Genomic DNA, 12,500 nt, shown 5'->3' with positions numbered 1-12,500 from the left:
AAGGGAGTCATTTTTTTTTAAGTTGAAAAGCAAGTTTCATTCATTCCATGATCTTTCACCAACACTAATGCCTTCGTTTAGTGATGGGTATCTCGTTCTGTCTGGCTCAGACCTGAGTGACTGTAAGCCAGGCTGTAAGCCAGCGAATGAAAAGAGAGGCTTGAGTTACACCAAACAGCGAGAGGAGGTTGCGGTTGTCAGTGGTGGTTTCCTCATCCATCTGCCACACGACCACAACCTCGCCAAGACACACACACACACACACACACACACACACACACACACACACACACACACACACACACACACACACACACACACACACACACACACAGTCACAGACACACAGTCACAGACACACACACACACACACAGACACTCACAGACACACACACACAGACACACATAGTCACACACTCTCACACACACAGTCACAGACACACAGTAACACACACACACACACACACACACACACACACACACACACACACACAGTCACAGACACACAGTCACAGTCACAGACACACACACACACACACACACACACACACAGACACTCACAGACACACACACACAGACACACATAGTCACACACTCTCACACACACAGTCACAGACACACACACACACAGACACACATAGTCACACACTCTCAGTCACAGTCACACACACACACACACATAGTCACACACAAACGCAGTCACGCATGCACACACACACACACAGTCACACACACACATACACACACGCACAACACACACACACACACACACACAGTCTCACACGCGCACACACATACACACATAAACGCAGTCACTCACACACACACACACACACAGAGTCACACGCGTGCACACGAAACCACTCGCCCCCTTTCTCTCATTCGTTCTTCCTTTCTTTCTTTCTCGTTCTCTTTCTTTCTTTTTTTCTTTCTTTCTTTCTCCCATACTGAGGATGTCTTAGTCTTCAGTTGCCATTGGTTACCTGGCAATTCTCTTCTTAATGCCGATAACCTCCAGCTTGTTTTTCCTTTTGTGGCAAACGGGGGGGGGGGGGAACCAAACTGAGAGTCCAAGTCGCCACCCCGCTGCCCACTTTCTCTAATATAAGAGAAGAAGTGGAAAGAAAGGGGGAAAAAAAACAACAACATGGTTGTATTGAGATGTTTTGGAGTTAGTTTAGTTTGTGTGTTTTCAGCTCTGGCAGGTAACCTTCTATAGACCATGTTAGGAGCTCAGTGGTGATGTTGTTTACAGGGGCTCGTCTCTTCATCAGCCGAGCGCGCTCGTCATCCTGCACAGCCATAATTTCCTCCCTTTCCAACATCGCCACATGATTTATCTGCTCATTCTGTGTGCGTGTGTGCGTGTGTGTGTGTGTGTGTGTGAGATCGGGAGATATGTAGATAGGCAGAGAGATAAAGACGGGGGAGGGTGAGGGAGATAAGATGATGGTAGCAGTGTGTGATGAGGTGGGAAATGGGGGGCGGACGGGAGGCAGGAGGGGAGTCGGTTGCCCATGGATACGACCCCGATATAATTTGATTTGTGGCAGCAGGAAGCAATGAGTGAGCAAGCGTAAAAGGAGGGGGGGGGGGGAAGCAGGGAGCGAGGGAGGATGTGGAAAAAGAAGCGACCGAGAGAGAAGAGAGGAAGAGAAAACGAGGGCGAGAATGTAAGAGGAGAGAGAGAGAGAGAGAGACTTAAACGTGTCCTACGCAGAAGTGAAAAGGAGGCGAGCGATGGAGTGATTGTGAGACGGAAAGATGGAGAGATTGAAGGTCTCCCATCGCTGCTTTGCTAGCTTTCATCCTCGATGTCTCTATCTTATCTCCGCCCCTCTATCTCTTTCCTTTCTCTCTCTCTCTTTTCTTATTCAATTCATTTCAATTACATTCAGTTCAGACCTGCGCTGCAGGCAGAGCCGAGGAAGAAACCCAGTCTGTGTCAGTGCCTGTAAACCATAGTAGCAATTACAAGCACGCCATTCATCACGGTACTATCAGTGGGTCATACATGCATTGTTTTGCCAACGGGATTACAGTACAAAAACCATGAATAGAAAAGACCTTAAAGAATGTCAGTGTCCATCGGCCTCTGAACTGTAACTTTTACGTTCTGAAGTTTTTATTAATGTAACTTTGGTATTTTACAACCTAAACCCTATTTTCCTTTTCCCTTTAAAGGTCCCATGACATGGTGCTCTTTTATATAGACCTTAGTGGTCCCCTAATACTGTATCTGAAGTCTCTTTTATATAGACCTTAGTGGTCCCCTAATACTGTATCTGAAGTCTCTTTTATATAGACCTTAGTGGTCCCCTAATACTGTATCTGAAGTCTCTTTTATATAGACCTTAGTGGTCCTCTAATACTGTATCTGAAGTCTCTTTTATATAGACCTTAGTGGTCCTCTAATACTGTATCTGAAGTCTCTTTTATATAGACCTTAGTGGTCCCCTAATACTGTATCTGAAGTCTCTTTTATATAGACCTTAGTGGTCCCCTAATACTGTATCTGAAGTCTCTTTTATATAGACCTTAGTGGTCCCCTAATACTGTATCTGAAGTCTCTTTTATATAGACCTTAGTGGTCCCCTAATACTGTATCTGAAGTCTCTTTTATATAGGCCTTAGTGGTCCCCTAATACTGTATCTGAAGTCTCTTTTATATAGACCTTAGTGGTCCCCTAATACTGTATCTGAAGTCTCTTTTATATAGACCTTAGTGGTCCCCTAATACTGTATCTGAAGTCTCTTTCCCGAAATTCAGCCTTGGTGCAGAATTCCAGCCACTAGAGCCAGTCCCATAATGAGCTTTCCTTAGGATGTGCCATTTTTGTGTCTGTAGTTATTGAGGAGGAGGGAGGGGTAAGGTGGAGGGTGGGGGTGTGGCCTTGACCAACTGCCACTTTGCTTGTTTGAAAGTCATGATGTCTCTCTCTAATTCTCTGGGCGGGCAAAGCAGAGAAAGGGGAGGTAACCTTGCTCCTTATGACCTCATAAGGAGAAGATTCCTGATTGGTCCATCTGAGCTTTCATTTTCTCAAAGGCAGAGCAGGATACCCAGGGCTCGGTTTACACCTATCACCATTTCTAGCCACTGGGGGACCATAGGCAGGCTAGGGGAACTCATATTAATGTTAAAAAAAAACTCATAAAGTGAAATTTTCATGCCATGGGACCTTTTAAGGAAAAATGGCGACTTGCAGGCTAAAGTGGTTTTGGGTCACAAACTTCAGTGCAGAGACTTCCAAGAATGCTGCACTATAGACCCTTTTTCACAGCAGACATGTTGACATGTCATAGTAGGAAAAGCAGAGGTGTATTCACAACCATTACTGATGGCTGCATTCCACTTAGGAGAGGTCCTGGTATTAAACCATTACTGATGGCTGCATTCCACTTAGGAGAGGTCCTGGTATTAAACCATTACTGATGGCTGCATTCCACTTAGGAGAGGCCCTGGTATTAAACCATTAATGATGGCTGCATTCCACTTAGGAGAGGTCCTGGTATTAAACCATTACTGATGGCTGCATTCCACTTAGGAGAGGTCCTGGTATTAAACCATTAATGATGGCTGCATTCCACTTAGGAGAGGTCCTGGTATTAAACCATTACTGATGGCTGCATTCCACTTAGGAGATCTCCTGGGTATTAAACCATTACTGATGGCTGCATTCCACTTAGGAGAGGCCCTGGTATTAAACCATTAATGATGGCTGCATTCCACTTAGGAGAGGTCCTGGTATTAAACCATTACTGATGGCTGCATTCCACTTAGGAGAGGTCCTGGTATTAAACCATTACTGATGGCTGCATTCCACTTAGGAGAGGCCCTGGTATTAAACCATTAATGATGGCTGCATTCCACTTAGGAGAGGTCCTGGTATTAAACCATTACTGATGGCTGCATTCCACTTAGGAGAGGTCCTGGTATTGTTCATGCTGACTCACTGAAATATCTTACTGGGACACTTGATGGAATTGAGCCATCGTTAAGGTTATCAATTTCAGCTGGGCTTTTCCTACTATGACCAGTCAAAATGTCTGCTGTGGAAAAGGTCCATTAGGTCCCGCCCCCCAATCAGTGATGTCACGGCAGGTGATGTAGCCTTTTACGTCGGATGGAAAATGTGTTGACGTCGCTCGTGGGCGTGGCCTGGAGAGCAGCATGCATGGAAACCTTCAGATAATTCCACCATCCCATCTGTGCACACACTTTCTGTTTGCATTTTCTAACCGTATCAAACACGAGATATTGTATCGGTACCTGGAACTCCATCCTCCTCCTCCTCCTCCTCTCCATTTCTTAATCTTGATCTCTCCGTGTGTGTGTTTGTGTTTGTGCAATCCTGTGTGTTTTTTAATCCAAACAAAGCCAAATCTCCCTGGATTGGAAACACCAGTTGGCACTCCTAAATCTAACCGGGAGACAACAAGGGTCCCTGTGCTCCTACAACACTCCCAGTTCTGTTCCGCTTGTTCACAACCGAGGGGGCTCGTACAACCGTGTGTGTGTGTGTGTGTGTGTGTGTGTGTGTGTGTGTGTGTGTGTGTGTGTGTGTGTGTGTGTGTGTGTGTGTGTGTGTGTGTGTGTGTGTGTGTGTGTGTGTGTGTGTGTGTGTGTGTGTGTGTGTGTGTGTGTGTGTGTGTGTGTGTGTGGAAAAAAAGAGAGAAAAATGTGCGACAGAAGGAGAGTGTGGAAAAGAGAGTGTGTGAGGTTGAAAGAGAGCATGGAAAAGAGCACAACAGAGTGTGAAAACAACGCGGCGAATGAGTGTGACGGGAGGTGTGTGTGTGTGTGTGTGTGTGTGTGTGTGTGCGTGCAAAATACAAGCGGAGCACTTGAAAGAGAGCATGTTTAGACACTCTGTCTAGAAGTCTGTTTCCTAAAGCACACAGTACTTTCATACAATAAATCCCTTTTTTTCCTCCCAAATAAATATAGCCGTGCATGAACGCACGACTATAAAACAGTGATTTGGGGTGTTACAAAATGCAAACAACTCAAATGATTGGTCTCTGGTCCAGGATAGCCTTTGTGCTAAGCTAAGCTACCTGTGCCCGGGGCTTCATCTTCATCTTCATGTTCAACAGACAGACGTGGGAGTGGTATCCATTTTCTCATCCATCTCTCGGGCAAGAAAAGTAGACGAGAGTCCCCCAATACGTCCGACTATTTCTTTAAATCCAACCTTTTCTTGTAAAACCTATGGCTCATCTTTCGTAGAACGTTTTTAACCCAGAACTCGTTCTGTTTCCAGCTGCAAGACGATGCTGTTAAAGGACAATTCCGGCGCAAAATGAACCTAGGGGTTAATAACGCACGGGTACCGAGTCGACCGTTCTCTGGGATATGATTTCATGCTAATCGAATGTGACCAGCTTTAGCGCATCTTAAGGGGAAAAAAATATGAAGTCTCTTATTAAGTGATTTTACTTTTCCGAGGGTCTGTGAGACGTAAAGGTTGTCATCTGTATGCCTGTCTGCACATATGTGCACATATCTGCTTATTGCCCTGCTGTCAGCATCTGTTTTGGAGCCGATTGGGCTGGCTGCATTTTAAGAGCTTTTAATCAAAGTTTTTATTATTTATCATGACATTTTTATGGATGTATTGTGACTTTTTATGGTATTGTGGTCAACTGACACTAACAGCGGAAAGATACGTCATTGACAACACGTGTCGGGTGTGAGCAGCTGTAGTCAAAGGCAGCCGTCACAGAGACTTTTGGAGGCAACAGAAGAAAAAAAAACCGTTGGCTGCTTTGTTGGTGTTTTGTGAGAAGGCTTAATGTCTGGTTCAAGTGAGTGCTTATTTTGAACTGAGCTAATCCGGCTTAAGTTGCATTTGAAGGGAAAGAAAGATGGTTGTCAGTCTGCACCTTTTTGTAGATAGGGATCTCATTTCATTTTCGTTTTCCATTAAACGCTCGCATGCAGTCCTGCAAGTTCTTGAGCCCCTGAAAATGAAAAGCTCTTCCAATGAATAGCTCCAGTCCTTTGTAATATTACATGATGTTGTCCCAGGGGACATCCCTGGGACAACATCATGTAATATTTAGCACAACAGGGCGGCCTCAAGACATTCTTTTCTTAAAAGAAGAATTCCTCTGGTCCCCCAGCTTAGTTTCCCTTTTATTTTTGAAAGAATATTCCTGTAATGAGTATCAGTATTGTGAAACATTGCTGAACTCGAAAGTAAAAGCTTTTTGTTTTTTGTTTTTGGAAAATATGGTAATGTAAATGGTATGTAAATATAAATAAATTTAAATATGGATTTATTAGCAGCGTCTTGTATCATGTGTTACTGATTTTAAAACTGAAACCTTTTACCAACGCCAAAATGTCTTTCTTTTTCTTCTCCACCTCTCCCCCCCCACCAGGTGACGTTCACCAAGCGGAAGTTCGGCCTGATGAAGAAGGCGTACGAGCTGAGCGTCCTGTGCGACTGCGAGATCGCCCTCATCATCTTCAACCACTCCAACAAGCTGTTCCAGTACGCCAGCACCGACATGGACAAGGTCCTGCTCAAGTACACTGAGTACAACGAGCCGCACGAGAGCCGAACCAACGCCGACATCATCGAGGTAAAGCGTGGGGTGGGAGGGTGGGCGGGGGGGGGGGCTGTGGTGGGAAAATCCTTGCCTAAATCTAACCCGCTGACATTGATTCGATCATGATGAAGAAGTTCCCTGACTCCCTGTTAATGATGGAAGCAATGGTCAGCTGACAGGAATTGGCGGTGCGCATTCGTCCTGTGTAGTTAAATTCTAGCCCGGTTTGCGTTGACCACGTTCTCGCTCAATACTGGACCAGTTTCATAGATTTTTGTTAACATTAGTCACGTGGGAAAATAGGGTCCAGGTTGAAAAATACCGAAATTACCCTTTAAGGACAATATCCAGTCCTTCCAGAAAAATGCGGAGTTTTTTTGTTATTGTTGCAGGCAAAAATCCTTGATTATGCGGCACGTTTTCTTAAAAAATGCGATGGAATATGCTATATGATATTAATGCAATTTTATGTGATGAAATTGCTAGAACTTGCAAAAATGAAAAAGAGAAAAAAAAAAAGTGATTTCCCCCAACACCCTGCTTTTGATGATGTTCACGTCGCGTAATTACGTCACTTCATAACGTTCCCATGGCAACAGGGGAAAACTACTGCTCTTGTGTGAAGTAAACGCAACATTTTTCAATTTTCTGCTAAGATATATGGGACTTTTTTGCAACGAAAATGCGGGGATTATGAGATTGTGCAAGCCCCGCATATTTTGCGCGGAAATCGGCTATTTATGCGGCGAAAGTGCGGCATATTTGGAAAAAAATGCGGCCCCCGCATAAATATGCAGACTTTGGCTGATTATGCATTGAATTATGCGATCGCATAATCGCGTTTTTCTGGAGGGACTGTATATCAACTTGTAGGCTAAAGTGGTCTTGGGTCACAAACTTTATTGCACAAACTTCCAAGAATGCTTCACTAAAGGTTCCGCTCCTAATCAGTGATGTCACGGCAGGGGTTTTAGCCTTTTACGTCTGATTTAAAAAAAAATTGTTGACGTCACTCGTGAGCGTGCTGCTCTCCCGAAACATTTTTGAATTCACAGTGTGGAAAATCAGTTTTTCTGAGTTACTCGTCTTTGTCGGTGCGTCGCTCCAGTACTCCAGAACAAGAGTTTATTTCCCCCAGTGGGATCATTAAGCTCTAACCTAAACTAATCTAATCTGGTCCTCTCCAGACTCTTTCAGACTTAATGAAGTCTAGTCCAGTCTATCAAGGCCAGGCTGTTTAACAGACGATGAACTGCTTCCCCCACGTCTTTGGTCCAGGATGATCTGAAGTCTAAAGGGCTCTTTATACGGGGAGCGACTGTCGCGCCTCGTAATTCGAGACTGCTGTTTGTGAGTTCACTAAAATATGAAACTGTTTTCTAAACATCAGAACATAGACTGCGGGGCTTCTGCTCGTCAGAGCACCTGCAAAAGACTGGATTTATCGGGTAACGTCCATAATTATGACTGTAGCTATCAACAGTAACAGTCCGTGGTTAGGAAAGACTAGTACTGCCACTATTTGTTATATATCGGCCTGTGATTAGGGATATATGATACCAGCAGATCTCATTCAGTTGTACGGCAGGGATACAGTAGTGCATACAATCCCCACGGATACCACAAATTGATCACCTGTCGTTTAATCGCGGAGCGTTGCCCTTCACACGAGGAGCGTAGTAGACCCCCGCGACTACGCAGGCCAAGTGTGGCTCCCCGTGTGAAAAGCCCTTAAGCCTGGTCATGTCCTGATCTGGAGTTTATGTCCCCACGTGCACTATTGTTGCGTTTCCTGCTGCAAAAAAGTCTACTTAAAGGAATAATTTGACATTTGAAAGTTTTGGAAATACGCTGATTTACGTTTTTGCCGAGAGTTCGATAAGAAGATCAATGTCGAGCGGGATTTCTGGTTCTTCGGGGTGGGGGTGGGGGGTCTCTTCGCAGAGCTTACCCCGTTGCCTACGTAAGTGGCCTGAGGTTTATACTTGTGCGCTGGTGTCTGCCTAGAGTCCGTATCTAGACGTACCTACGGCGTAGATTTGACGCAGGACCATAAATTGGTCTTCACTCTCATGTCTGTCTCTTTAAATATAAAGCTAGAACCAGGGGTGGATTAGCTTAGTTTAACATAAATGGTAGAAACCGCCAGCCAAAGGTGTAAAAAAAAAAAAACACCTACCAGCACTTCTTAATCACATTAATTAACATTTTTCATCTCAGTTTCTGTTTTAATCTGTACAAAAACCAAAGTAAAACGACCAGTTGCGATTCTACAGTGGAATTGTGTTAGCTTTGAGCGTGGCTAGGCTAACGGTTTCCCCCTGTTTCCAGTCTAACCCTAACCCTAATAACAGAACCAGGTCTTTTAAAATGTTTTTTTTTAAGTGGCTTTCCACACTTATGGTCCCCTTGTGCCCGTGCCCCTCTACATTTGAACCCAAACCTAACCTTGTTTCCAGTCTTAATGCTAAGCTAAGCTCATTGACGCCCGGCTGTAGCTTCATGTTTAACAGATAGATATGAGAGTGGTGTTGATTTTTCTCATTTGCCTTTTGGCAATAAAAGCCAGTAACTGTATTTACCATAATGTTGAATTATTCCTTTAAGGGGAAAATATTGAGAACATGCAAAAGACCAGTCCAGTCCAGTCTATTCCAGTCCTGTCCAGTCCAGTCCAGTTGGGAGTCCAGTGTTGTCTATGGCTGTACTTTGGCTTTCTGCCTGCTAGCTCGCAGGGAGGGCAGAGGTAGGGACAGCTGGGCCTCCCCCCTTCTCCCCCTCTCCCTCACCCCTCTGGCATCAGCCCTGTAGTTACCCAGAAACCTCTCCAACAACACAAACAACAACAGCAGCAACAAGCCAAAGGAGGACGCCTGGAACCAATTGGAAAGCACCATGGCACAAAATGGCCACCAGATAGAGGAAGAGCCTGTTAGAGCGGCTGAAAAATGTGTGTTGGTTTTGCATATCGAGTGGAAGAGAGGTCATTGATGAGCTTAGGAAAGAAGGTGTGAGGGCAATCATTTAGGTCCATTTTTATGTTATTTTTTTTTTTTTGTAATATGAGTACATTTTCCTAACGTCTTTTCTTCCCTGTGGGAAAAAGCTTCGCTGGAGCTCATCGACCGAACACGGAGCACATTCACATGCCTTGCTGACCCTTTCATACATAATGGCCCTCTCACGAATTGAACACGAGATGGTTAAGTATGACTCAGCGAGCCGTGTGCACTGCAGTACAGCACTTAGGCTTCGTATGAGACTTAAAGCGGGACCTCGCTTGGCTTTGAATCAGTTTCGCGCGTCGTTTTTACACGCGTTGCAGTTCAGGATCGGTCAACCACAAACTCTGTCAACAGCACACCTCGCCGCCACATGTTCAGTGGCACGCCAAAAGCTCAGGTTGAAGTCACGTTCCCACAAAGATGCACACAGCAAAGCTAAGGAAAGCAAAAGGTCTCCAAAATTAGATTAGATTAGATATTTTATTCATCCCACAATGCAGAAATTTGTTACAGCAGCAGTTTATCCACAATAAAAACAAACAAACAGGCAAAAAGTACTCAATATGAATGTAAAGTGGCATTATATAAAAAAGTATTTTAAAGTAAAGTGAGGTGGCCATAGTGCAAAAAATATTGTAATGTAATTGTAAAGTATTGACGTGAAATTAGATTGAATAATATGTAATTAAATAACATAACAAAAGTAATTACCCATAATATAAATGATATTGAAGTGTGACCATAATATAAATAATATTGAAAAAGTATGTACTCGGAATGGAAAAATATAAATACAGACGAAAAAATATGAATACAGATAATAACAATAAAGATGAAGATGGTCGGCTTGGGAACAGATTTATCTCCCAATAAAAGACCGAGTCACCCAGTCCGGATCGCTTTTGTCACAAGAATCCCATGTGTTTATGAATTACCAGGGACTTTTAATTGGGAGATGTTGTCAAATTGGCCACATTATTTTGGAATAACCATTATAAACCAATTCATTATAACCAATGTCCCCTCAGGGATCAATAAAGTATTTCTGATTCTGATTATTTCCACGTCTGCACTCAGGGTCAAACTGTATGAAGTAATAGTGTCAATCTAAAATAAGAACAGAGGAAAAATAAGGATTATAGTGGGAGGGAATCCCCAGGACTGCCTTTATCAGCTGCTCCTAAACTCCTGCATGATTGCCTCAACAATTAAGAACACTCCAACAGAAAGAAATATCAATTTCAGACATTATGAGCAAAGCGATACCTACCTGTGTCCAAGGAGTGGGGAACTTTGACACCTAACGATTGGTTGTATTTCCACTGTTTTTTCAGGCTGTTTTTTATTTTTATTTTTTTTAAATCAAATATATTCTTGGAAGAAGCCCAGCGGCTTCAAAGATTGTTTGATTCACCTCATAAACCCCCGGGAAGCCCCTCCGACCTCTATCTTGCTGCTCGAAGGCATCGCGCCGTTCCAAGTTGTCTGCAACTACATTCCCAAACATCTAAATCGATCGCTAGCTAGTGCGCTGGAGGAGTTTTAAACCCAGCTGACGGCCCTCTTCCACTGCAACTTTCTCAGGAACCTTTTTAAGGAATGTTGGTTTTAAAAGAAATGACCATCCTTATCTTGACCTATGGAGCAAAACAACTCCACAAACTGTTACGAGCAGAACCTGGGTCCAAATTTAGTTCCTGCGTCCCAAAAATGCCTGTTTTACTGAGTAGGGCTGCACGATATGAGGGAAATATGCCATATTCAGTGTTTCCTCTGTGTTGATTTTGTAGTGGCGGCCCACCATGGCAAAATTTCTGCCACCACGGTATCAGAAATAGGGTTGTACAAAAAATGTAGTTGCGGTTGCCTTTTAAATGATCCTGCCGACATAATCCATGTTGGCTGCAGCTCACATTGGAATTTAACAAGCAGAACTATTCCCCTTCTTGACGGTTATTGGCTGGAACACTGTTTATGTTTGGTGGTGCAGGTTGGCGCAGTTTGTTTTTGTTGCAGTTTGTGGAGCCTGGGCTGTCTACAGAGACCGCGGTTTTTTACAGTGTGTTCAGGGGACAGACAGCTAGCAGATAGTGAGATGTTTTTTTACAGTGTGTTCAGGGGACAGACAGCTAGCAGATAGTGTGGAGATGTTTTTTTACAGTGTGTTCAGGGGACAGTCAGCTAGCAGATAGTGAGGAGATGTTTTTTACAGTGTGTTCAGGGGACAGGCAGCTAGCAGATAGTGACGAGATGTTTTTTACAGTGTGTTCAGGGGACAGGCAGCTAGCAGTTTTTTTTTTTTTTTTTTTTTTTTTTTTTGTGGGGGGGGGGCGGGTGGTGGGGGGGGGTTTTTTTTTTTTGTGTGTGGGGGGGGGGGGGGGTGGGGGGAGGGGGGGGTTTTTTTTAGTGTGTTCAGGGGACAGGCAGCTAGCAGATAGTGAGGAGATGTTTGTTGTATGCGACAAAAAAAGTTGTAGCCTAAAAAAACGCGTGACATCGCTTAGAGCACCTTTAAAGTGTACTCAGTTCTGAATTGAATATGAAGTGTGAGTGTCTTTCGCGATATGTCTCTCACGGTGTGTTTATTGCACCAGTTGAAAAAATAAAATAAAAAAACGATATATTGTGCAGCCCTAGTTCCTGCCTCCCAAAATGTGCCTGCTTTGGGAGTAGTACTTTGCAATGAGCCAGGACCTCATTACGGCTGAGATTACTGTATCTGCTGTTAACAGAATCGCAAACTACAGCCTTCATTCACACACACAAAGCACTGGTTTATATTAGAATATTAGGAAAGGGCCGTTTTAACGAGAAGTGATGGAACTCTGTTCCTCTCTGTGGTCTAAGCAGCTCAGCCCCGACACAGAGCAGGCCAGAGGCTGCAGCGTGATAATATATACTGCAGTTGTAGCCCCGGGGCCCGTTTTTTATGCC

At 44.0% G+C, this 12,500-nt stretch overlaps 1 protein-coding gene across 9 annotated transcripts in view; it reads left to right on the top strand.

The window, feature by feature from the left end:
* The window catches only part of mef2d (myocyte enhancer factor 2d), a 143,865-nt gene that overhangs the window by 58,804 nt on the left and 72,561 nt on the right, over nt 1-12,500 (top strand). For all 9 annotated transcript variants that reach the window (XM_039804959.1, XM_039804962.1, XM_039804955.1 and 6 more), the window contains exon 3: nt 6,391-6,594. In XM_039804959.1, coding sequence (XP_039660893.1) covers nt 6,391-6,594 — 204 coding nt within the window. The remainder of the gene's footprint in view (nt 1-6,390; nt 6,595-12,500) is intronic.

The sequence above is a fragment of the Perca fluviatilis genome, chromosome 7, assembly GCF_010015445.1.
Source record: "Perca fluviatilis chromosome 7, GENO_Pfluv_1.0, whole genome shotgun sequence".
Classification (NCBI taxonomy): domain Eukaryota; kingdom Metazoa; phylum Chordata; class Actinopteri; order Perciformes; family Percidae; genus Perca; species Perca fluviatilis.
This window is presented reverse-complemented; position numbering and strand designations above follow the sequence as displayed.